This window comes from Chiloscyllium plagiosum, unplaced genomic scaffold (genome assembly GCF_037043375.1).
Source record: "Chiloscyllium plagiosum isolate Xiang-an unplaced genomic scaffold, Cpla_swu_hap1 HiC_scaffold_42, whole genome shotgun sequence".
NCBI lineage: Eukaryota > Metazoa > Chordata > Chondrichthyes > Orectolobiformes > Hemiscylliidae > Chiloscyllium > Chiloscyllium plagiosum.
The window spans coordinates 22,565,570-22,590,978 of NW_028270180.1; the positions used below are offsets into that span (position 1 = coordinate 22,565,570).

Sequence of the window (25,409 nt, forward strand, 5' to 3'; positions counted from 1 at the left end):
TACTATTCCTTTCTCCTTCATGTCTGTTTCTAGCTTTCTCTTAAAACATTTGTACTACTTGCCTCAACCCTTTTGTTTATCCTTTCATAGGATTTGGGCATTGTTGGCAAGGTCAGCATTTGTGTGTTCATCCCTAATTATCCTTGAGGTAGGAGTGAGACTACTTCTTGAACAACTGCAGTCCACCTGTTGTAGATAGATCTACCTGGTGTAGATAGATCTACCTGGTGTAGATAGATCTACCTGGTGTAGATAGATCTACCTGGTGTAGATAGATCTACCTGGTGTAGATAGATCCACGGGTGGACAGGGGTGTGAAGAGGAGAAGCCTTGAAGAAATGGTGTTTTAGTTGCAAATAGGGATGGTGTGTAGTGGCAAATGGCACATTCTAACCACTCTGAAGCTAAAAAATGTCCTTCTGAATTAATTGTATGGTTTATTAGGGACTGATACTTCTGAGACTTCGCATGGAGACCCATCCAAAGTGCTTCATAGGCAATAAATTTCTTTTGAAACATATTCACTTTCTGTTAGAGTAATGAGAAACTTAGTTTATCCAAAGAAAGGTATCACTAATGTCAGTGAGATCCTTCCACATCCAACAGAAATTCACCTATACCTCTCCCAATGTCATCTACTGCATCCCATTGCACCCAGTGTGGTCTCCTGTACATCGGGGATACAGGACGCCTTCTAGCGGATCGTTTCAGAGAACATCGCTGGAACAACCGCACCCATCAACCCCACTGCCCTGTGGCTGAACACTTCAACTCCCCTCCCACTCCGTCAAGGACATGCAGATCCTGGGCCTCCTCCACTGCCAGACCATTACCACCTGATGCCTGGAGGAAGAACGCCTCTTTATTCTGCCTTGGGACCCTGCAACCACACAGGACAAATATGGATTTCAACACCTTCCTCATTTCCTCTCCTCCCACATTATCCCAGTCCCAAGCCTCCAACTCAGCACCGCCCTAAGACCTGTCCATCACTGCCCCCTCTGACTTCTCACCTTCTCCACTTATCGTTTTCCCAGCAACCTTCCCACAACTCCACCCCCTCTCCCATTTATCTCTCAGCCCTGACCAACAAGACTCATTCCTGATGAAGGGTTTATGCCCGAAACGTCGACTCTCCTGCTCCTCAGATGCTGCCTGACCAGCTGTGCTTTCCCAGCGCCACAGTCTCGACTCTGTTCTCCAGCATCTGCAGTCCTCACTTTCTCCTCAGTGAGATGATTCGGAGATGCCGGTGTTGGACTGGGGTGTACAAAGTTAAAAATCACACAACACCAGGTTATAGTCCAACAGGTTTAATTGGAAGCACACTAGCTTTCGGAGCGACGCTCCTTCATCAGGTGATCACCTGATGAAGGAGCGTCGCTCCGAAAGCTAGTGTGCTTCCAATTAAACCTGTTGGACTATAACCTGGTGTTGTGTGATTTCTAACTCAGTGAGATGAGTAGTCTTGCTTAAATGAATATATTTTGTTCAAGCAATAGATGAATTACTCTTCAAAATGTGTCATGAGATATTTTTATGTCTGCCAGAATGTTCAGGCAGGACCTCAATTTAAAATATAAGTCAAAATATGGCACTTCCAACATTGCTGCAGTCTCTCACAGCAGACTAGACTCTGCTGAAGTTCCTGAAGCACAGTAAATGTGCAACAAGTGCTTGCATGAGATTTCACAGATTCAGTAATAATGCCAAAATCCATACAATTTTTTATTTTAGTTTGAGGATCTCTAGTTTTTAATTTACTGTTTTAAAATCAATTTATTAAAAATTAATTTGAAACTTTCCTAAATAGCTTCAATTGAGCTGAATGTTTATTTGAGAAATGCTTCCAACTGTAATTGAAGAAAATTAATTAGTAAACTAAAATTAACTAGTAAAGTAGGTTTGGCTAAAATCTAGGAGTGGTGATGTCAAAGTGCCCCTGGATAATATTGTAGAGGGAAAGAAGATCAATTGGGCACTTGTACGTATTGAAAACCTTTTTAAAATATCTACTATAATCATGTGATCAGTAAAATGATCCCACATTCCAACCTTGTCAACACAAAAATCATGTAATATCGTGTTGTGCAAAAGCCTTCAGATGTACCTAGTTTTAAACACACCATCTTTGCTTGCTGTGCTGACAGCTGTCTGGATCCTAACCTCAAGAATTTTCTGCCTAAACCTCTCCAACTATCTTAGCTTTTTAAGATGATTCTTAAATCTCTATGACCTGGCTTTAGATTATCTGCCATAGTATCTTCTCATGCATCATCAAATGGTAACCTCAACTGCTTCAGGCTCTGGCCTGGATGCTAACACCAAGAACTCCTTCAAAGTTATCTGTGTGTGTGTTTTTTAATTCTCCAGTCACTGTTGGAAATACAGTTTTCGATCCTGATTAGAAGATCTTGGCCATTATCCAACAGTGAAAGTGAGTGTGGCGATAAAGCGCTGTCAATACTAAGTCCTTTTAATGATTACCTGAACTCCCACAGCTTATGGTTGGTCCTCTGGCTCGGAACTGTTAATCTAATATCTGAGCCAGGAATATCCTCAGGTTCCTGAGGACATTTTTAATGATTGATACACCACTCTGAATCATTGGCTTGCCCTGGGCAGTGGTAGATAAAAGCATTGTATTTAGAGTCTTAGAGATGTACAGCATAGAAATAGACCTTTCAGTCCAACTCTTCCATACCAACCAGATATCCTAAATTAATCTAGTCCCATTTGCCAGCATTTAGCCCATATCCCTCTAACCTTTTCCTTTCCATATATCCATCCAGATGCCTTTAAATGTTGTAATTGTCCCAGCCTCCACCACTTCCTCTGGCAGTTCATTCCATATACATACCACCCTCTGCGTGAAAAAGTTGCCCCTTAGGTCCCTTTTAAATCTTTGCCTTATCACCTTAAATCTATGCCCTATAGTTTTGGATTCTCTAACCCTGGGGAAAGATCTTGTCTATTCACCCTGTGTATGCCCCTCATGATTTTATAAATCTCTACAAGGTCACTCCTCAGCCTCTGACGCTCCAGAGAAAATTGCCCCAGCCTATTCAGCCTCTCCCTATAGCTCAACACTCCAAGCATGGCAACATCCTTGTACATCTTTTCTGATCCCATTTTTACTGATATCTTGCTTGGTTCCCTTTGTTGAATCATTGATAGAACTGGTTGACATGCAAATGGGACTGCGGTTCTTCTCATTTAGTTGTAGATAATGTCAAAGCTGAAATAAGTAACCTGGTCACAAGTATTAGGATTCTTTCCCTCCTTGCTTCACACATTTTCTGACTACCAGCAAGCTTTCTGATACTAGCAATGAAATTCCACCATTTGGGGTTTCCTAAACCAAAGCATTTGTCAGTCTGATGGAAATTAGGTAGACAAAATGTGCTTCTACATGAGGGCTTTGTATGCAGGCACAGATTCCATTGTATGAATTTCTCTGTTGTTTGGTTTGATGAATCTAATATGGCAATGGATTAATGATGTGTCTACATAACTGACCAAAACACCGTCATTTCCTAAAAATGGGGCAATATTAAATTATGGTAACATTGCTACTGGCTGTGCCACAAGCTACTTTTACTATTCTAGATCATGAAATATGATCTATATCTAAACTGAGATTTTTAACCTCATGTGAAAAGATGCATTTAGTGATGTAAAATGTGGCCTTTTGGCAAAAGGGATTGTTCAATCAGGTTGTTCAATAACTTAGCAAATAATACTTGACCACTAATCTAAACGCTTTAGACAAGGTTGCAATGGACAGGCTGAAGCTCCTCCTATTCTTGTTCTGCACATCCTCTACCTTGGAGCTAATTTTCACAAGATTAAACACTGGCAATGGCTTTCAAAAGATTTTCAGTCAGACCCTAAACAATAATTTCTAGTCCTTAAATTGCCAAAGTAAGTGCTTTTTTTGAAACCGGATGAAATGTACAGCTTTGATTCTTGCCAGGAAATATTGCGACTCCTTCCCCAATCAATACAAAGTAGATTGTGCCATAAGGTTAGTCTTCCAAATCGTCAAAATTAGAGACATCGGTAGTTAAGTGCCTCACTGTTAACACCAGTGATGATCTCCTAATAGCTACTACTTTTGCTTTATAAATAAAAAGGTTCTCTTGAATCGCAGCGGCAGTGAGCAGTTCAAAAACATTAGATAATGGTGTGTTTTAAACTATCTGGCTGGATGGTTGAGGAGCCATTTAACTTTCCAATTCCTCTAGCCCTGGCAGAACCAAGAGAGACGGTGTACTGCTTGTCTCTGTAATGTTACTTGCAATTTATCTAGAAAAGATCAATTTTCCTTAAACTACATTTTCAAATTGTTGTATTGACGCAGAGACAGGCTGATTACTATTTCACGTTTGCAGCTCGAAAAAATTAGCATAAAATTCCCTTAGGCACTTGCGTTCAGATTTTCCTGTTTTCTTTATAAGTGTCAGAACATCAGCCCAGAAGATGATTACAGAGATTAGTTCCTCTGGATATAGGCTGCTTGGTTTTAGATTCATGTCTGTTTGCTCTGCCAAAGCAAGTTCAACACATTCAGTACAGGTACTTTTGAGTCCACAATTATTAGTTTCACAAGTGACTGTGTGATTACAAGAGTGCATGAAAGTGCAGACTGACAGTCATTGAGTGAAAAATGCAGCACTCTGTCTTTCATCACATATTATTTTCTTCATTTTTAGGTCACAAAATTTTGTGACATTAAACTAAAAGCATAATTTTTTTTTTAAAGTTTTACAAATTAAAATTACAAGATCTACATACTAACAAGGGTCGGCCACCCGGCCCTGCTCCATCATTCATGGCTGATCTGATTTAACCTTGACATTCCTGCACATCACACCAATAATCTTCAACCCCCTTTGATAATCAGCTGTCTGTCTCCCGCTGCATTGAAATATTTAAAAGTTCTGAATCCACTACCTTTCAAAGAAGGAATTTCCAAAGACACTGGAACCTCCTTTTCTGAGTGGGCAACCCCTTATTTTTAAATTTTGACGCTTGGTTTTAGATTCTGCCAAAAAAGGAAACCGGAGGCTTTCAATATCTATCCTATTAAGTCTCCTCTGGATCTTACATGTTTCAATTATGGTGTGGAGGTGGCGGAGTTGGACTGGGTGCCAAAGTCATAGGTCACATGACACCAGGTTTGTTTGAAAGGAGCGTAGCCCCTTTACCTGATGAAGGGGATATGCTCCGAAAGCTTGTGATTTCAAGTAAACCTGTTGGACTATAAGCTGGTGATGTTTCAATTAAGTCACTTCTGACTCTTCTAAACTCTAGAGGATACAGGCCAAGCCTGTGTAGCCTTTCCTCATAAAGCAATGTACTCCTTCTCTGAACTGCTTCCAATGCATTAATCCTTCCATAAGTGGTAACTAGGACTGTATACAATGTTCTTGAGCCAGTCTCACCAATGCCCTGTATAATTGTATAATGCCCTGTATAACTTCCCTATTCTTGTATCCAATTCTCCTCACAGTAAAACATCACATTCTATTAACTTTCCTGTTTACTTGCTGCATTTGCATAATAACCTCCAGTGATTCATGCATTAGAATTTAAATTGAGAAGTTTGAAAAGAAGGAACTGGAAGCTCCATGAGAGCCTATCCAGTTTGTGTGTGGTTCATCCAGCAGGAAGAAACCTTGGAGTACACTTTCCTCCTTTTGGTTGTGAAAGAAAAGACCTGAATCAAATAAATGTTGAAAACAGAAATCAGAATGCATTTTGAACTAATGTTGAAGCTTGTTTGCTTTGATGTATTTGAGCATCTGTGACCATAAATCCCTGGACCATTAGTTTATGCAAGTGCCTAGCATTCAAGATGCTATCTGGACTCATTAGGGCATATGAAGGAGGCCAGGTCTGTTTCCATGGAGCCAAGCATCCTACCTCATTCCTTCCCCCATTCCAGTCTTCAACTCCTGTACATTTTCTAAATACAGGTTCTAGAGCACTACCTTAAAAAGGCAGAAAGCAGATCACCTGCACATCATTGTGGCCAGAGCATAATGCAAGGGAAAACAAAACAGAAAGACCTCAAGGGGTGAGATGACAGTAAGAGGAATAGAGAGAATACAGCTATAAAATGTTCAGTGTTTTAACATAATGCACTAGTTTTTCCATGAGTAATTATTAAGTTTTGCTATAGTTCGACAATCTGTCACTGTTTGTGTGTTGGCATAATTTCCTCTGCAGCATTTGCAGAATTCAAACTTTTGCAGACCGCAGATTGTTTTCTGAATATTAGCTGTGTTGATTTATTGAGCTCAAGTTCATCATGGCAAATTGCAAAATACATAACAATAATAGATTATTAAAATGATTTTTGCGTAACACTTTTGTATATGTTTATGACTTGTTCCGAACACTGAAACCACATTAAACATCTGAACAGTAACACGCCCCTGACATTAAGACACTCATACCGCAATTTCTGATATAACTCACATTGGGCTACATCTCCTTCACTCGTGGAAAATCATCTAAAATAACTTGTTTATAACACACCCACTCTCTTGTTACTTAACCTAACCTCTGATAGAAGTTGATCACTTGCTAATAAAGAAACAGAAGCCCTGGTAGCACACCCGTTTCAATTTGGAACTAGTCTGGTGTCATTCTAACATTGCCATAACATCACCAGCCATGATAATTTAGATAGGGGGTTTGGAAACTGCGAATCCTTCCCTTCTGCTAGATTCGACTGTACTGTTCCCCTCTGTATTCCCACTTGCTTTGTTCGGGCATTTGCAAATTTCACTGAACCCCAATTTAGTTACGAGACCAGCAAAATCTGTTTAGTCATTGAGTCATAGAGATGTACAGCATGGAAACAGACCCTTTGGTCCAATCTGTCCATGCCGACCAGATATCCCAAACCAATCTAGTCCCACCTGCCAACACCCGGCCCATATCCCTCCAAACCCTTCCTATTCATATATCCATCCAAATGCCTCTTAAATGTTGCAATTGTACCAGCCTCCATCACTTCCTCTGGCAGCTCATTCCAAACACGTACCATGCATTCATCTGCTCTATCTTCCCATTCCTGCCCTCACTAGCTCATAGCACTGGGAGTAATCCAGATATTTCTACCCTTGAGGACCTCCTTTTTAAATTTCTACCTAACTCTCTGTAATCTCCCTTCAGAATCTCAACCTTTTCCCTTCCTATATCATTGGTTCCAATGTGGACAATGACCTCTTGCTGGCCCCTCTCCCCCGTGAGAACATTCTGCACCCTCTCTGAGACGTCCTTAATCCTGGCAACAGGGAAACAACACACCATTCTGCTTTTTCTCTGCTGGCCACATAAACGTCTGTCTATACCTCTGACTACAGAATCCCCGAACACAATTGATCTCTTGGAAGCCGACGTACCCCTCGTTGCATTAGAGCCAGTCTCAATACCCAAAACTTGGCTGTTCATGCTACGTACCCCTGAGAATCCATCACCCCCTACATTGTACAAAACAGCATACCTGTTTGAAATGGATATATCCACAAAAGACTCCTGCCCTAGGTGCCAACCTCTCTTACCCTTCCTGGAGTTAACCCATCTATGTGACTGTACCTGAGACTTTCCCCCCTTCCTATAACTGCCATCAATCACATACTGTTGCTGTTGCAAATTCCTCATCGCTTCTAACTGGCTCTCCAACTGATCCATTTGATCTGATAAGATTCGCGTCCAACAGCATATATGGCAGATATAATCCGCAGTAACCCTTAAACTCTCTTTAAACTCCCACATCTGACAAGAAGTACATCTCACTGCAAAGGCCATTTTTGTTCCGTCACAATCTACAGACCCAGAAAATAACACCGTCTTATTCCTCTACAAAACACTGCACCAGGTTAAATTAATAGCTATGGCTTATATTTTAAGTTTAATCAAGAGACTTATCTCCAAAAGCATATAATTAAGAAAGAACCCACTGTATTCACTAATACAGCCTTTCTCTTGGACAGGCTTAAAACAACAATTAACTTATCTGATTCTGTGTTGTGAACTTCACCTAAACCGGTTCCTCCAAGATTAGTTGTGAAATTCACTGTTTGTTAATTTTCCCAGATGCACTCCGATGTCCAGCGACAGATGAATTCTAAAACAGCAAAGGCAGTAACTGTGCAGGTTCTCTCTCCCTCTCTCTCTCTCTCTCTCTCTCTCTCTCTGTCTCTCTGTCTCTCTCTCTCTCCTGCACTGTCCTCACCATGTGCTTCCTTTATTTGCTCTTCTCCCTTTTAAAACTGCTCTTGTTTTGACTTTTTTTTTCCAAAGTTCCAAAACAATGCAACAGCATATAAAACAGTAATTGCTGCTCCTGGAATTCGAGGAATTCCAGCACCTAAAATACCTCAAAAAAAGGAGCAGCTGTTACAGCCAGAAATTTTTCCCGTCCTCCCTCTATTGATCTCTTTAAATTTAAATATTTTGAATCTTTTCCATATTTACTTTTATATTCCTCCACTGTCTGTCTCTAACAAGTCAGATGTTCAACATCAAGTGAACAGTCATTATTGTGGAGTGATTATGACATTTTAAGTGATATTGGATCCAAAAGTGTTAAGTAATGAGAACAATTTACATAAACGAACCTTTGTATTCCCTTTAATATAGTATGTTAATGGATAGTTTATTTGATGTGCTTAAAATAATTAAAAGATTTAATAGGTGGGGAGACTGAAATTATCTCCTTTTTTGCAGGGTAGGTAAGGAGGAAATGGAGCGCAGAACAAGGGGTCACAACCTTAAAACAAGACACAGACCTAGTAGGCATGATGTCAGGGATCAATTCCTTACACAAATAAGAGTGGAAATCTGTAGCTCTATCCCACAGAAGATTATTGAGGCCAAATTAATTTACAAGTTCAAAATTGAAATTGATAGATTTACTTCAGCTGGGGTATGAAAGAATAGGAATCAGGTAAAAAGATCGAGATACACATCAGCGATGTGTAACTGACTGTTAGGACCAGCCTGAGGTGCTAAATGGGTTATTAACATTCCGATGTTCCACATGCAATCATCTACGTCCAGCACATTACAGTGAAATGTTGCTTGAATTGAATTGTAAAGCTGAAGCAGCAGTGTCCCAATTTACTTCTGCACATTTTTAAGTTGTGATGGTTTCAGCCCTAAGTTTGCGTCTGCTAATCTCAGGTACTGTTCTCACCACCATCAACTTTTCATGCTCAAGGATATTTCTCCTGGAAAAAAGATCTTAATTGCCTTCGACTGTTTTTATGCTCCGCTCCCAACTTCCCATTGTAACCTTATGAACCTTCTTGAGTTCTTTTATACAAGTGCAATTTTCTTTTTAACATGACCACAATGGAAACATCATGGTGAGAGTTGGTTACTGTGTTGAAGTGCTTGTTCGGAAGTATATGAACTATAGCCAATTTACGGTGGTCGCCTTACATTCTCCATCTCCTTCAGATGTTGATTTGAGGAGACTAGATGACATTGTGCTGTCCTTTTCCCTCTGAAATCTGTCAATCTGCATGTTACATGTCCCATCCGGAATTAAAGTCATTTTTCTGCACCAAGTGTGCATGGTTTTATGACTGAGAATGAAATAGACTTCTCTACACCCATCCTCTGAAAAACATGCAAGGAATATGACTAACTCATAGCCCTTGCCCTGGGGAGAATAAAATATCTCTACGTTCTTTCAGAATTGGAGGTCATCTCCACCTCCGGAGCACTCCACTTCTAGTTATCAAGAAGCACATCCTACCTCTGCTGTGCTTGCTTACCTTCTTTGGGTTGGAATGCATCCTCTATTAAGATAAAATGGAGAATTATTGTCTGCAGAAATAGCCCACCACTGGTACTATGCGGCAGCTCTTTCTGGTTTTGTTCAGAGCTTTTCTGCAATATGCCAGACCAGAATGAGCCTTTCAGTCAATGCAGCACTGTTATGTAACCAGCAATGCCGCACCACTGCAAGCAAAAAATATTGGACACTCTCACAATCTGTGTCCCTCTGGCAGGAATCAGATTTTGCTAACTTCAGCATTTTAGTCCTCTCTTAATAATGAATTTTTTTTTAAATTTCTAATGACATTGCCTTCAAGGAGGCTCAGAAGACAGCAGACTGTACTTATGCTCTGACAGATTAACAAAAAGCTGTCACCTTGACTGGGTTCACAGGTAAATTGAAGGGCATAGTTTGTAGGTCTCTCTTGCTTCCAGAATATGGCACAGTGAATAGATATTTATGAACTCTACAAAACATCATGGATTTACACTTGGGAAATACCGATTGAGCATAGATTTGTTTTTAAAGAAACCTTAAGTTGTTTCTCTTTAGTTGAATATTTAAGTTGTTTTCACATTTTAAGACATGTTGTTGATCTTCCACACCAGTGGCTTAGCTTATAGGCTATTTCTCAGACTCTTTGGATGAACGCGGAACTTCACCTGGCTGCTCTTCTATTAAATCCCAGTGGTTCTGTACATTTGACGCAGCTCTTTCAATTTTGTTCATCAGCATGCTTTGTAATTGTAGTGGGGTATTTTGTGTCATCAATATTCTCCATCAGAAACCCATCCAGTCTTGTTCAATATGATACTTTGGTAAATTCAAGGAGAGGTTTTGCCATAATATTGCTTATTTTTTCAATGTTTTGATCCTGTAAGTTTGTATACATATTTCTGTTGACTTGAAGGACTCAGTAGATTTGTTGCCCTGCGAAACAGTTAATTTGCAGGATGAGCTTACTTTCACTGATGAAGATAATTAAAATTAGCAGCTTCTGTGCACACTCTCTCAATAGTCCCTCAGTCATTCCCTCAGGAGATAGAAGCTTGGCTTACTTTTGACTTTCACAAGCGCCTTATTGCCATGCAAATCCATCAGCAGGCTGCTTTGCCTTTGCAAAGTGAGATACAATATGCAAATTATGAATTATCGACTTGAATGATCACTTGTCTTGCTGTTCAATTTTAATGTGTTTATTCTTGACAGATTAATTGTGAATATTCTTTTGTCATGCATTCAGTTCTATTTAATTGTAGCAATGCAGCTCAAAAGGTACTGTTCCAACAGTATCCCTGGAAATGAATTGCCTTTGTTTCCATCTCCATGTTGAAAACCTTCTGTGTCATGCATAATTATTGTTTCATTTGTTTCATAAATAAAGTCTAGAAATTAAATAAGCTAACGTTTACTCAACGTTAGTACGATCGTTTTGTCCTTTGGTATTGATTTCTTACCTTACTGTATTCCTCAATGTTATCTCTTTACATTCAGAAATGGGAATAAAAGTAGTGATTTACACTGGGATAAATTTATGCGATACTGAGGCTCCAAGTAACCTGTCTTGGAGTTTCCATTGATAATGCCAGCCTGTAGTCGTTCCCTGTAGCAGTGGGTAGCTCAATGGTAGGATCATTGAATTTTTTTTAAGGCAGAAGTAGGGTAAATAGCTTTTTGTTTGGCAATTAAATTAAAGGTTATTAGAGTAGAGGGGAATGTGGAATTCAGAATACAACGGATCAGCCATTATATGGCAAGCAGGTTTGAGAGGCCGACTGGCCTCCTGCTGCTATTTCATAATTCCAGAGAACTTTGCGGTTTGTACTAGGTTCATAGGTTTATAACAATGAAGGAATTTCATTGTCCGATCATGTCTTTGCTATCTATTCATTAAAGCAAGCTCCATAAACAATTCAACTGTCCTGTTTCTTTCTCTATCAGATTTTAATCTCCTTTTTACGAGAAGATGTGAAGATAGCCTTCTCTGACACACCCAATGTTGTTCCAAATGTCCACTGCGTAACTAATGTTTCTCTTAATTTCCCAAAGATTCATGGATTGGCTGGTGATCAGGACAGGAATCCTTGATACTATTGTGGTAAATCTTCTCAAACATCGAAAGGAGATTATCACAAGTTTTCAGGCATTGGCTGGCTTTTGTGTTGATGTCCAGAGCTGTCCTTTGGACAAGGAGATTGGAAACTAGGAGTCATAACAATGGGGTGGCACGGTGGTTAGCACTGCTGCCTTACAGCGCCAGGAACCCGGGTTTGATTCCAGCCTCAGGCAACTGTCTTTGTGAAGTTTGCACATTCTCCCTGTGTCTGTATGGGTTTCCTCTGGGTGCTCTGATTTCCCCCTACAATCCAAACATGTGCAGGTTAGGTGAATCAGCAATACTAAATTGGCAGTAGTGTTTGGGAATGTGTAGGGTGGGTGCATTAGTAAGGGGTAAATCCAGAGCAATAGGGTATGGGAATGGGTCTGGATGAGTTACTCTTCGGAGGGTCAGTGTGGATTTGTTGGGCCAAATAGCCTGTTTCCACACTAGGGTTTCTATAATTTATAACCACAAGGTAATAAAACCAATAGGAAAGTCCAGAGAAACCTCTTTACGCAGGAAGTGATCAGAATATTAATATTAATGAAGTTGGAAAGAAATTAGGTACATGAGAGAAATGTAGTAATTGGCCCTAACAATAGGGTAAGATGTAGACTGCTGAATGGACACTCGTGGAGCTTTACTGCTGGTATTTTCTTGTTAAGTGGCATGTTTCAGGGCTGTAAATTTGATATAATGCTACATAATGAAATAAAGCAAGCTTGGAAGCTGTGCATTCAGTGATATTGGCGCATCAGGGCAACAGCATATCACACCTCAACTGATGTTCTGGAGCACCGCGCCAGCAGTTCCTCTTGGAAAAAGTGGTAATCAGCTCTTGTGCTTCCCGCTCTCTGGCTGCTTGCAGAGGCCCCCAGAGACAGGGAAATGGAAATGTGGCCCTTTCATACAGCCAGATTGTTTGACCTGTCCACCAAAATAAGGTTTGCATCATCACATCTGCACTCCCATGTGGACAAAATAATTATTCCGCTCTCCTTCTGTTTCTCTATCACTCAATTTTAACAGTCTATGAAGAGGTATCCATGTCGACAGTGCGACCGCTCCTTTAACTCCTCTCTCAGCCTACGGAGACATATCCGAGTTAACCATGATGGTGTCAAGAGAACCTACACTTGTTGGTAAGTAATGCACCAGACCTGACTTGTCAAGTGAATGGATCCAACTTGCCTCCCCTGTATGAAATTAATTCTCATGTCACGTTAGCTCACCAAAGAATACTAATCGCATGAAGTCACACTGTGTAATAATCTAGTTCAGTTGTTAATGCAAAGTAAGGACCAGCATTTGCATAGAACTTTTCACATCCCTCAGTAACCCTAGAGCATATGCCAGCTAATTAATTATCTCTGGAATATAGTAACTGGCAACAAGTTGGCCCTTTAACAAGATGCCAGAGGTAGTTAAAGTGTATTCAGACCCCTCCCTGCTATTTATTGCAAGATAAATATTGGCCAGAGCACTTTCTCCTCATCTTTGAATATTGTCATAGAGTCCTTTACACACACTTGAATGGGCCTCAGTTTAACATTGCATCTGAAAGGCAAAGCCTCAACTTGATTTGAAATATTGAATAATCCCCAAAAAGGTATACAGTGTAAAAGCATAAGTGTGTACTATAGTTGTAGATCCTGAGGAATATATTGATTGCATGTAAACACTGCACAATGTTTAGACTCATTTTGTTACTTAAACACGGCACAAAAATGACAAAATCTAATTGTCCTGAATGCCCCTTTGTCTGCATCTCACTTTTTCTTCTGTCATATATCTATAAATTATTCAGCCACTCTCTCTATAAGACCGAAAGGTGTGACCCAGTGTACTCAGAACATTCTCTGACTTTCTCAACAAACCACACCTAGAGAATATCGGAGGGAAACTGCCACAATGCAGATTTACATTGAAGTTAAAGGTTGTGTTAAAACCATGAGGTGGTACTGTGTGGAACAAAGCAGTAATGCAAACTGAGATTGCAGTTGCTGTAAATCTGAAAATGCTGGAGACGTATGGCTGGTCAGTCCGCGTTTATAAAGAGCAGAATAATAAGTCTCATCTTAAGTAAAGAAAGGGGTCATAGATTTGGTGGGTGACATTTACTTAAGGGATTTGTTTAAAAATGTCCATCTCAAAGTTTATTTTAAAGAAAAGAAAGTTTAAAAACTGTACATAGGTTGGTATCTCAAATCTGGCACCCTCGTGATTGAAGACTTACTCAATTTCAGATATTTCCAGATTTGGGTATGGGTGGTTGTGCCGAGGGCTATTCCAGTCAAATTGGGGCTGGTTGGATAGCATCAAGGGTCACTTTTGCAGTGGGAGGCATGGAGCATTGCAGAAAAAGCTGAAGCTAGACCACAACAATGCAGAGCCTGACCAAATTGTCCAGGTAACTTGTAGTTTCCATTTCACTCCCATTAAAATTGACATATGGATAATTATAATGATGTCCGATTTACAGACACTGGGTTTTGAGGTAGACGATACTGTACCTATAAGCTGTCTGTGCTATTGCAAAAGTCAACATCATGTAAAAGATGCTCTCCTATAAAAGTAATTTTTGACCTAAATAAAGTAAGTAAACATACACATTATGTCAAAGGCAAGTCAAAGGAATAAAGACCAAAACATTTCAAGATCAAAGCAAAATCTTAGACCTGTTAATGATTTGCTGTGATTGTAAATGAATAATTACCAGCAGTTACATGCTTAAACTTTTCCACATTTAACTTTGTTGTTATTTCTTCAAATTGTTAAGGTTATCATTTTGGTTAATTATTATAAATTCTTTTGTGTTGTTGCTCTACTCTACATACTGCAGCCCTCTTTTGAATTTAACTTGCATGTTCACAAATCCATCTCTTGAAAAACATTACCTGAAATAAAAGTTTGAACTAAACTAAATGGTCTGAAAAAAATCAAATTATTTACAGTAAAATCGCAGTAATTTTTACAAGCTCAGAATTTTGAAAAAGTCATCACTAAACAATGGACAAGCTGCCCAAACATACTGAAACAATAGTAAACTGTCATGATACTGATTAAGGTTGGTCAATATTGGTGAGATTTCTGTTTTCACATTTAGTTAACTGTGAAAATCTTAAATTGATATTTGCACCGAGGATATATCTAGTGTACGTGCTCAAACTGGAATGGGACTAGGCAGTTTACCCCCTTGAGCTCTTTCAATTAAGCCTTGCATCTCCATTCCATTTGTCCTATTCTTATAAACTCTACTTGCTCTTAAATGCACCCTATTTAGATAATCAAGCCAGCAGAGGATTCCGGAGACAACCAAATGTTTGTGTGGTGGATGATGGATGACATTGGGCAAATAACTAGCACATCCACTCCCCCCCCTCAGTGCTCCAACTGCTTCTCTCTCCCCCCCCACCCCAGCAAACCTACTGCCTAAGAAAAGCAAGTGAATGAGTAAGAAAGCCAGCAGAACAGTAAAGAGAACATCAACTGCATTAGCAAATGGGCAGCCACGTACACAGTCAGACATCTGCAATATATAAACTGTAAAACCCAGAACTTGGCTTTTACTGGGCTGCTATAAAACCTGAAGAGATTGAGCACAGCTTTCAGAGTCAGAGACTGACAGCTGATAAAGATCTGCAACTTGCACATTATATAATGGTACTTCTGGTATCAAATCTTGTGTCAGTTCTATTTGTGAGTCTAATTGTGAGTCTGCAGCAATCTCAAAGTATTTGAAAGGGATGTACAGTGTCTGAATCATCACCCAGAATTTTGTACGGCCACTTTGAGTGCTTGGTTTTGCTTGTTTTTCTATTTCCCTTTCTCACCACCTTTCTTTGCGGCAGAGGCCAATGTTTGAAGTTTACAACTCCACAGACAACAGCAACCCTGCAGCACCTTGCCCAAGTTGGGTGTTCCTCATATACAAGGCAGAACAGTACATGTCAGCAGAATGTTTGTGCGGGTGGAACCAAGCTGAATGCTTTCCTGACCTGACACAACTTCATGTGTCAGTCTGGGTGTGTCAGAGGAGTCAGGGCTCCAGGATGTAGCTATTCTGCGCCATCAAGTGGTCATACCCTGCAAATTGCACCATCTGGATTATTCACAGAGAATACCCATTGTAACTATTTAGCATGTCATCATTTTTTTCAATATTTCCATTCTACATTGTTTCATCCACGTTTACAATAAATGGTGTGTTGCATCACTGCCTCTGGGCCTAATGTTCCTACCTCAGAACTGAAGAATGCAGAAGATATGTCTTAGCATGGCCAAACAAGTCTATTGTCAATCCTTAAATTCTTCCAAAAAGCCTACGGCAGGCAGTAAGAGAGGGAGACTCTCCTGGTTAGCCAGAACCATATGGTATCTGCACAGAGTCCACATTAAAAGACAGTATAGGAACATTGTTGCTGTTAGCAAGCATCACTCTCATTTGGAGGGACTGTCTCAAACACACACAACCTCACAAAAATCAAACTGACTATGTAAACAACACTACCAGCATGCTCCCTTCCAAGTCTCATACTATTACAACTTGAAAGTACATCTCCATCCCATCACTATTCTGTAACTCCCTTCTCACAGCACAAACACCATAGAGACTACAGACTGGCTCACCATCTCTCTCTCTCTCTCTCTCTCTCTCTCTCTCTCTCTCAAGAAGGAGCAATTAAGGGGTGACCAATCAGTGCTGGCCTAGGGTTAAAAACATCGTAAAAACAAGTTTCTAAAAAGGGCTGCCAAACCTGCTGAGTCTTTCCAGCATTTTCTTTTTGTATTTAAATTTCATTAGTTGGAGGCTATATTTACAGTTGGATACATTTTCATAATAAATGAGCACTTCTAGATTAATAATAGAATTATGTGCCCCGACCCAGATATTAAAATCGTCAGGGATGCAAATCCACCATATAAGAGCTTTGCATAGTGACCAGGGGTTAGGAATCTATGCTTTCTGCTACTCGGAGCTTGTGTTTTTATTATGATTTCTGTATTGTGCCATTGAACCTGGTGTGTAACCTGTAGAACTTCCATTTGTTCCTCTCTCTCCTTCCTGGTTTAACCCTGCTATTCCTCAGCCCCCATGTGAATAAATTTCATGTAAAACAAAATCACAGCAGATTTGGTAGTATCTGCATTGAGTAAAATCAAGTTAACTGTTCAGGTGCAGTTCTACAGCAAAGCATTAATCTGTCTTTTTATAGATTAGATTAGATTCCATACTTGTGGAAACAGGCCCTTCAGCCCAACAAGTCCACATCAACCCTCCAAAGAGTAGCCCTCAAAAGCATAACCCACCCAGACCCATTTCCTCTGACTAATTTAACTAACACTACAGGCAATTTAGTAAAAACAATGACTGCAGATGCTGGAAACCAGAGTCTAGATTAGAATGGTGCTGGAAAGGCACAGCAGGTCAGGCAGCATCTGAGGAGCAGGAAAATCGACGTTTTGGGCAAAAGCCCTTCATCAGGATTCCTGATGAAGGGCTTTTGCCCGAAACGTCGATTTTTCCTGTTTCTCAGATGCTGCCTGACCAGCTGTGTTTTTCCAGCACCATTCTAATCTACAGGCAATGTAGCACAGCCAATTCACCTGACTTACACATCTTTGGACTGTGGGAAGAAACTGGAGCACCCAGAGAAAACCCACATAGACACGGGGAGAATGTGCAAACTCCACACGGACAGTCGTCCGAGACTGGAATCAAACCCAAGGCCCTGGTGCTGTGAGGCAGCAGTGCTAACCACTCAGCCACTGTGCCTTAGATTCTGTTGTATCTTCTATATATCACCAGTATTTATCTTTTTTATTTGGTTCAGTTTGTGCTTGTTGCAGTAATATATGACATGTCATTATTCCCCTAGCTTTAACAGAGACTCAAGTACATGGCTAAATGCACCATGTTCAGATTACCAGATGTGCTCATGTCTATTCCTCCTCATGAAGAATTGAATAGGGGAAACTCTCAGAATTGTGGTCGCACAAAAGAGGTTAATTTGGTCCATTGTGTCTATCTCTCCAAATGTGCCATTTTCCAGCTTTCTCCCTACACCCGAGTGAAAATATGGAGGAATGCCTCATTCAACGACCTGTTTTCTATTTCAGGCGTTTCAGCACAAGATCTGTCCACCATTTCCATCCCCCAACCCTTAGTTAAATTCTCCAGAAAATAGTGCCTTCCTCCCCCAGTTGAAGTTGTGAGAGCTCCCTGAAATTCAAGAGGTAGAGTCTAGAGATTGCTTATTATCACTGCTGCAGAGCTGCTGACTGATCAGATTGTCCGGCACCATATCCCACCTAACATTACAGCTGTCTGTGACATACATACAGCATTCCCTGGACAGCTGTTCTTGCCATATCCTGAAATCCACACGCAGTCCTATGTGCACATTCTCAACCTCTCTCTCCATCAGCACCACCTCACACCCTCCCTATACTGTCCTCGTCCTCAGTTCCACTTCATTATTCATCTCAGCTGACACCTCATTAAGAAACATTTTCTCTCCCTTTCGGGTGGTAAGGAACTGTTCTGAAGAAGCCAAATCTGATTTGGAATCTTAACTCTGTGTCTGTCCCCACAGATGCTAAGTTTCTACAGCAGTGTGTTTTTATTTCAGATTTCCAGCTTCTGTGGTATTTTGATTTTAATTGGAACTATTTTATTGGGTTTGCCTACTTCATGTTATTGATGGTGGTTGGTAAGTGCCCAGTGCTAGTCATGTATTCAGAATTCCTGTTAATATTCTCCAGGTACTGCACAGATGAAAAGCACTTTTTTGCTAAGCGCTTCATGCTGGAGAAACACATCAACCTAATGCATGGCATTAAGAATCCAGACTTCAGCCAGATGCCAAAAGCTGTGCACACGCGCACAGACACAACAGTGGTGAGCTCCTCCCTATTTCTAGATGTCATCTTATAGCAGATTCGTCAGTGGGAAGGTGAGAGGAAGTAGGCAAGAATGAGGTGCCTCTCAACAGGAGGTGTGGAAATCAGCACCGGGCTGTTGTTTACTCGTGCACTTTGAGGATTGGCAGTGAGAATGGTCCAGGAAGTAAAGCATAGGGTGCGGTTATCTCATTTTCGAGGGCTAGTTTCCAGGATTCGAGGGTTGTTCCTGGTGCATGCGATGCAGGGTTTTTTTTAAAAGTGCCTGGCAAGGTCTGGGTGCTACTGGCAAGGCCTGCATTGTTCCCCAACCCGTATTCCAATAGAAACCAAGTGGCTTACTGGGTCATATCAGACAGCAGTTCAGAACCAACCTTATTGCTATGGGTCTGAAGACACCTATTGGCCAGACTGGGTAAGGAAAGCAGATTTGCTTTCCTAAAGAGCAATAGCGAACTTCTCAATTAGACACCTCAATGGGAGTAAACTATAGAAGAGGCCTCAGAAATGAAGGATTCATTGATCCCACTCAACCAGCACTATTTTGTAAAGCTACACAGCACTGGAGGCCATCAGCACGTTGTGTCTATAATGGCTCTTTCAAAGAGCTAGCCATCTAGTGCCACTGACACAATGATTTTCCCAATGCCCCACAAATTTCAGCATTTCTGGTTGATTTTCCATCCCTCTTTGAAAGCAGCTATTGAATTGCTATTGACAAGATTTTGTTTTATTCAAAGGACATAGGTTGCAGTTGATGTATAAGTAATGCAGAAGGCATCAACAGGATATGTCAGTTTATCAGTGCTTGATGAGCACTGATCTTTTATCAGTCTGAACACTTGGATACTGAATTTAGGATTTCTCGGCGCCCTGTTGAAGCACATTGTTTTATTAGACCACCTCCTGTGCACATGGCGTAAGGTGGTGCATCTTCACACCTCATTTCATTTAAAGTTATGAAGTTCCCAAAAAAGATGCAACACCGTGCAAAAATTGTTCTTTAGCAAGAAGTAAAATCAAAGAGCATAGAAAGGTTTGCAAAACAATAGAGGGATTTGTTTATTTGTCATTTTTAAAAAGAGCTATCTTTTATACATTGCCATCGTGAAATATAGTGATCTATCCACAGTGTGCACCAGCTATAGGCTGTGCTACATTGACACATGCCCCTGACCCCTATGCCAGCACCTCCCAAAGCAGAAGAATAAGGGCTTTGGGTGCACAACCACCTCTCAATTTCCCTTCGAAGTCTCTCAGCACCCAGTTGGATGTGTGTCAGAGTATCTTCATAATCGCAGGCTAGTGACGTCCAAGTCTCAAAAATGAATAATTTACAAAAAGAAATTGCATTTTATTATATAATAAAGTATGTAGAGATGTTGTTCTTAAGAAAGCTAATTGTTATTTTCTGTTTGAGGAGGACTTGCCTGGCAAGCGAATGGCTAGTGACTCAGAAGTGGGTGAGCTAGCCAGTTCCGACATCTTGGCATCACTTCCTAAGAAGCTGAAGGTCACAGTGTTCAAGCAATACAGATGTTCCATATGTGGCTACATGACCAAGAGCGAAGCTGACTTTCAGCAGCACATACCTCAGCATAAGTCTGATGGTTCCACCTTTCAGTGTTCCCAGTGTGGGCTCTGTTATACATCTCCACTCTCTCTGAATAGACACCTCTACATTGTCCACAAACTCAAGGAACCTGAGAAGGTTCATGCAGCCGATGTGGTTCGTGAAAATGGACAAGATGAACACAACAGGGAGTCAAACACTACATCAGAGGAGGACATCGATCTTCAGTGCCAGGTCTGCAAAGATGTTTTTGACAGTGAAATGGCGTTGAGCGCTCATGTACGGACTCATGGGATGAGGTTTATACTATCCAAGCAGAATGGAGGATCGGAACAGTGACTGCACCGACACTAAGGGGAGACTTAATAATCCATCTCCATCGTGAATGAGTCATGCGGTGACCTCCTGAGATAAACTTGCGTTCATTGATACATTACACAGCAACCTGTAGACAAGTGAAGGAAAGTGGTACTTATTCAATGTTATCAGACAAGCTTCTCCCTGTCCTTGTAAAGCTCTATGGAAATGAAATAAGTGTTGCTTCAGGAACCACCATCCTGAAAACGCTATCTTTTATTCCTTTTTCTTGCTGGTATTGAACAGTAGATTTTATATTTTCTATCACCCGATGCACAAGCAGAACCTCACAGAGAAAGCAAGCCAAAGATGCTTTCTTGCACCCTCCAGCCCTTAACGCCCTCAAACATTTGTGACACGTTTTTACTTGTTATGTGGTTTTGCACTTGCGTGTCTCGGGCCAGCTTCCACTTAAACTCCGCCATGGTCTTGGGTAGCTCAGAAGCTATAATTAAAGTGAGCAGAATCATGTCCGACTGCTTTTGTGTTGGACTGTCAGAATTGGGAATCAAAGGTTCTGTGCTTTTATCTTTGAAGCAAATGAAGTGACTCCAAATGAATGAATGCTCCCTTTTTAAAAGAAAAAATATTGACATTTGATATGCATGCAAAATGGAGTCACAACATTGAAGTAGCTTATCTTAAATGTCTTGTCTACCCAACCCTTGTTTAGAAGTAAGTATACTGAGTGTAACTCTGCAATCAGTGGTGATGTCCTTTCTTGTCACCCTTTTCCTTTTGTGTGTTTTGTTGGGCTGGCAACCTCTGGGGTTAATGTTTTTCCTCCTTTGTAACTTTTTGGGTTTGTTTCCTCTGTGTGCCTGTTGCCCTAGTGACGAAGCACAGCATCATTCCACTCAGACCATCCTCTTGAGTGCTCTTGTTGTAGTGAATAACATAGGCATGGTGAATTACGTCTGACAGTTACTCACTAAACTCCTACTTAAAAATCACTTCACTGACTTTGTTTCCATCTTGAAGGTCCAGAGCTCATACGTTGCACCCCTATAACACAATGCAAAAAGCATTACTCAAAAATGAGTCGTGCAGTATTTTAACAGACATTTGAGGATGGTTCAAGATTATATCACTGTAGGTGTAACAAATCCTATAAAATCACACTTTGATGTTAAACTGGAGGCAAAGCTACTTTAGACTTACAGCACAGAAACAGACCCTTTGGCCCATTAAGTCAGTACAGGCACCTTTACCTGCATGAGCCATCTAACCTAACCTAGTAGAAGTTTGAACATAACTGCAGACCCAATGGTTTTTCTCCCATTCCTGAGGGAGTGCTATGTTTTGTGGATGGAGAAGGCAATGGAGCACTGTTTGGGGAGTGGCTCTCTGTGTGTTATGTGTCGCATGAGACCCCAAAGCTCCTCATAAAGACCAGGTGACCTCTTCAGAATGGCTCGAATTTGCCCAAAAGTGGGGGCACAGCTAAGAAGTGAGAGGAAAAACTAGTGTAACATTCACAGCTTTTACAAAGAAAAAAAAAACACAGCATATTGGAATCAAAATTGGAAAGATTGGACTAATGTTGGACTTTGGTCTTTGTTTACTGAGGGCAAGCTGGTTAAGCATAATTTCAATAATGCATATTTCTGAAATCTGGAAACATCCCATTGCTTATTAATTTGCAACACCCCTTCATCATGTTGAAAGAGTTCCCACAAACTCGGGTCACTAGAATTTTAAAGTGAGATTTGAGATTTTCATTGTGTCATGTGAATGTGTAATTAAAATGACTGAATTACTCCAGGACCATAATTTAATTATTATCTTCTGAGAGTGTGCAACACTTGCATTTTGCCCTAGGAGGAATTACCTGCCTGACATTGCTGATTTGTTGAGCCTATAGTGGTACCCTGTGCATCAAACACTGGCAAAGGTACAGGTACCTTACAGAATCCATGTCCAGAACTTGACTGGATTTTTACAAGGGTTGGATTCCACACAGACATCAATTCATGGCCATTGAGCCAAAATTCCAGTTCTGTTCGCATTTAGACTCTGTCAGTCAGGTGTTTTGCACCATTTACTGTTCCATTGAGATGTAAGGTGCAAGATGTTGGCTTTGCAAGGGCAGCAGTTAGTAGCACTGTCTCCAAATGTGAGATCTACTTTTAGTTAAAACTATGTGATTAGTGATAACTATATCAACTATTACCCATTATTCTGTCTGTTAAACTAAGTCATCAGGGAAGTTACTCGAGCATGCAATAGATTTCTTAGAAAAAATGTATTAGAACAGAAATTAATTTTTGACACTGAGTTAGTTATTTTGAATTTGTACATGGCAACATGGTGGCTCAGTGGTTAGCACTGCTGCCTCACAGTATCAGGGACCTGGGTTTGATTCCAGCCTTAGGCAACTGTCTGTGAGGAGTTTGTGCATTCTTCCTTTGTCTGCATGGGTTTCCTCCCACAGCCCAAAGATGTACAGGTTAAGTGGATTAGCCATGGGAAATATGAGGTTACAGGGATAGGGTGAGGGGTGGGTTGCACTTCGGAGGACTGGCGAGGACTTCGTCCACACTGTAGGGATTCTATGATTCTAGTTAAAGAAGTCCCAGTACTTCCCAGTCGGTTGGTCAGACATTGGGCCCACTGTTTGCATTCAGTGTGTTACAGAAGTTTATTTTGCATCTGCAAAGCAAAGGTCTGACTCTGGTGCTGGCGACCAGAGAGTTGCACGAGCCACTGAAACCATTCCTTTCAATTAAATGAATTTCAAATAAATTACCAGTTATCTAGCACTTGTGTTAGGTTGAAACCTGATGTTTAAGGTACAGAGAAGATCTCTGAATTGTGCAGATTTCTTCACGTGGTGAAATTATTTAATCTCACATTGTTCTTCATGTTGAATGGAGATTATGGAAATGACAAGCATGCTGAGGCGGATGTAAACTGGCTAAGCCCGTACGTTGCAGCAGACTGACTGGATTTTCCATTGTCTATCCATTTTCCTTCTCCCAGGTTACAGAAAGTAAGAATGGGGACCTTGTTGGTTTGAAAGGTGCTTTTCTTGTTGTACAAGGCTGCACACTGACTTGTTTGTTTTTTTCAGTGTCTCCATGCCCATTGAAAGTAATGCCCAGTGATCCCGTTCACCTTGCTGTAAATCATTTCAGAGTATCGCTGAAGCCATTTAATGACAGCATCCCTCACTTCCCGAGCCCCCTCCCTCCCCACCACCTACCCCGGGACAAGTGACATGTTCCTCTGTGTCTGCTCACGCCTTTTAAGCAGACACTGTAGAATGTATGAGATTGAGTCAGAGTCTGTGCCAAGATTTCCTTCATAAATGGGCTGTGCCATGAGGAAGGATGCTTATTAACTGGCTTATGCACTGCCATTCTCACTGCTACCCATGTGAATGGCACTAAAGTAATTTACAGGAGGATCAAATAAAGTATTTTAAAAATTAAAAGAAACAGAACTAATGTAATTCCCTGCTTAAATGACCACTGTACTGTACCTTACTTAAATTTTATAAAATTAGTTTCTTTAAAGAAAAATGTATCTCCCATATTACTCAATTTTATAAATTACTTTGGAGATTTATATTTAATTGTAGTCATATTGACTAAAATTTTCACGTGGACTTCCTATTTAAGTGCTGTACTACCTTACGCCGTTGTGTTCACGTGATCTTATTATTACACTTAAAGGGTGTACCCCAGACTCTGAGCACAATTTTGTCAAGAACTCACTCTCCTCTAAAGAAGTATTCATTTTAATTGATTTCATTTACATAGTGCAGTTCTTGCTAAGTTGCATCCTCTTGATATGGACAGTAACTTACTTGTTCCCAAGAGGTGGTTTACTTGTATTTACTACGTAGAAGAAATTAGTAAATCTGGATAAATGCAAGGAGCTGGATATAGAAAGGGTTTTAATCATTGTGCATCAATTCAGAGTCTGGAGTCTACCTTTAATATTTTTGAGCCAGAATTCAGCTTTATTATTTACAGATAAAATAATTTAAAATATTTATCTTACGGAATTCAGCTCTGTTCACTTCCTTATTTCACTGTTTTTGATACAACGTATAGACATTTGTACTTTTTGATAAATGTGTACAGTAGCGTGTAGAAAAACATTTTGCAAAGTAACCTGTGTAGTTTGTTAAGGGTAGGTCTACATGTTATCAGGGATTTTTCCCACCCCAAGCCATCACCTCTCTATTTAATCTGCATTGGCCTCTGTGCCTTCTTATTATGTTTACTTAAAATATTTCAAATAAAAGCAACAGAAAGTTAATTTTTAACAGCTTCTTGATCAGTTTGTTGTCTTTATATGCATGTAATCCACTGGCTATATATTTAGCAGCTATCTCGTGGCTGTGTTCATGGTAAGTTAGAAGAAGTACCACTTTACAGAACCAAACATGTGAAATATGATGATCCAGTTAAAGGCATGTGCTTTAGTGCTGCAGAGTTTAACATCTGAAGGGTAATGAATTTATACAGAGACTGCAGACATTATGGCTCTTGTGTTACTCTGCCTTTTTGATGGAGGAACGGGGGGTACTTGGGGTCTGCATCCTTAGATCCTTCAAAATTGCTACCCAAATTGATGGGGTTGTTAAGGCTTATGGAGTGTTGGCTTTCATGAGCAGGGGGATTGAGTTTAAGAGCCACGAGGTTTGCTGCAGCTGTACA

The 25,409-nt window shown here is 40.5% G+C and overlaps 1 protein-coding gene across 5 annotated transcripts in view; it reads left to right on the top strand.

Annotated features, from left to right (window-relative positions):
- The window catches only part of znf592 (zinc finger protein 592), a 184,692-nt gene extending 159,677 nt beyond the window's left edge, over nucleotides 1-25,015 (top strand). For 4 of the 5 annotated variants that reach the window (XM_087982162.1, XM_043680570.2, XM_087982163.1 and 1 more), the window contains 3 exons: nucleotides 12,936-13,048; nucleotides 18,672-18,807; nucleotides 20,230-25,015. In XM_087982162.1, coding sequence (XP_087838288.1) covers nucleotides 12,936-13,048; nucleotides 18,672-18,807; nucleotides 20,230-20,721 — 741 coding nt within the window. In that variant the 3' untranslated portion in view covers nucleotides 20,722-25,015. The remainder of the gene's footprint in view (nucleotides 1-12,935; nucleotides 13,049-18,671; nucleotides 18,808-20,229) is intronic. The other variant, XM_087982164.1, reaches the window with a different exon arrangement.
- The last annotated feature ends 394 nt before the right edge of the window (nucleotides 25,016-25,409 follow it).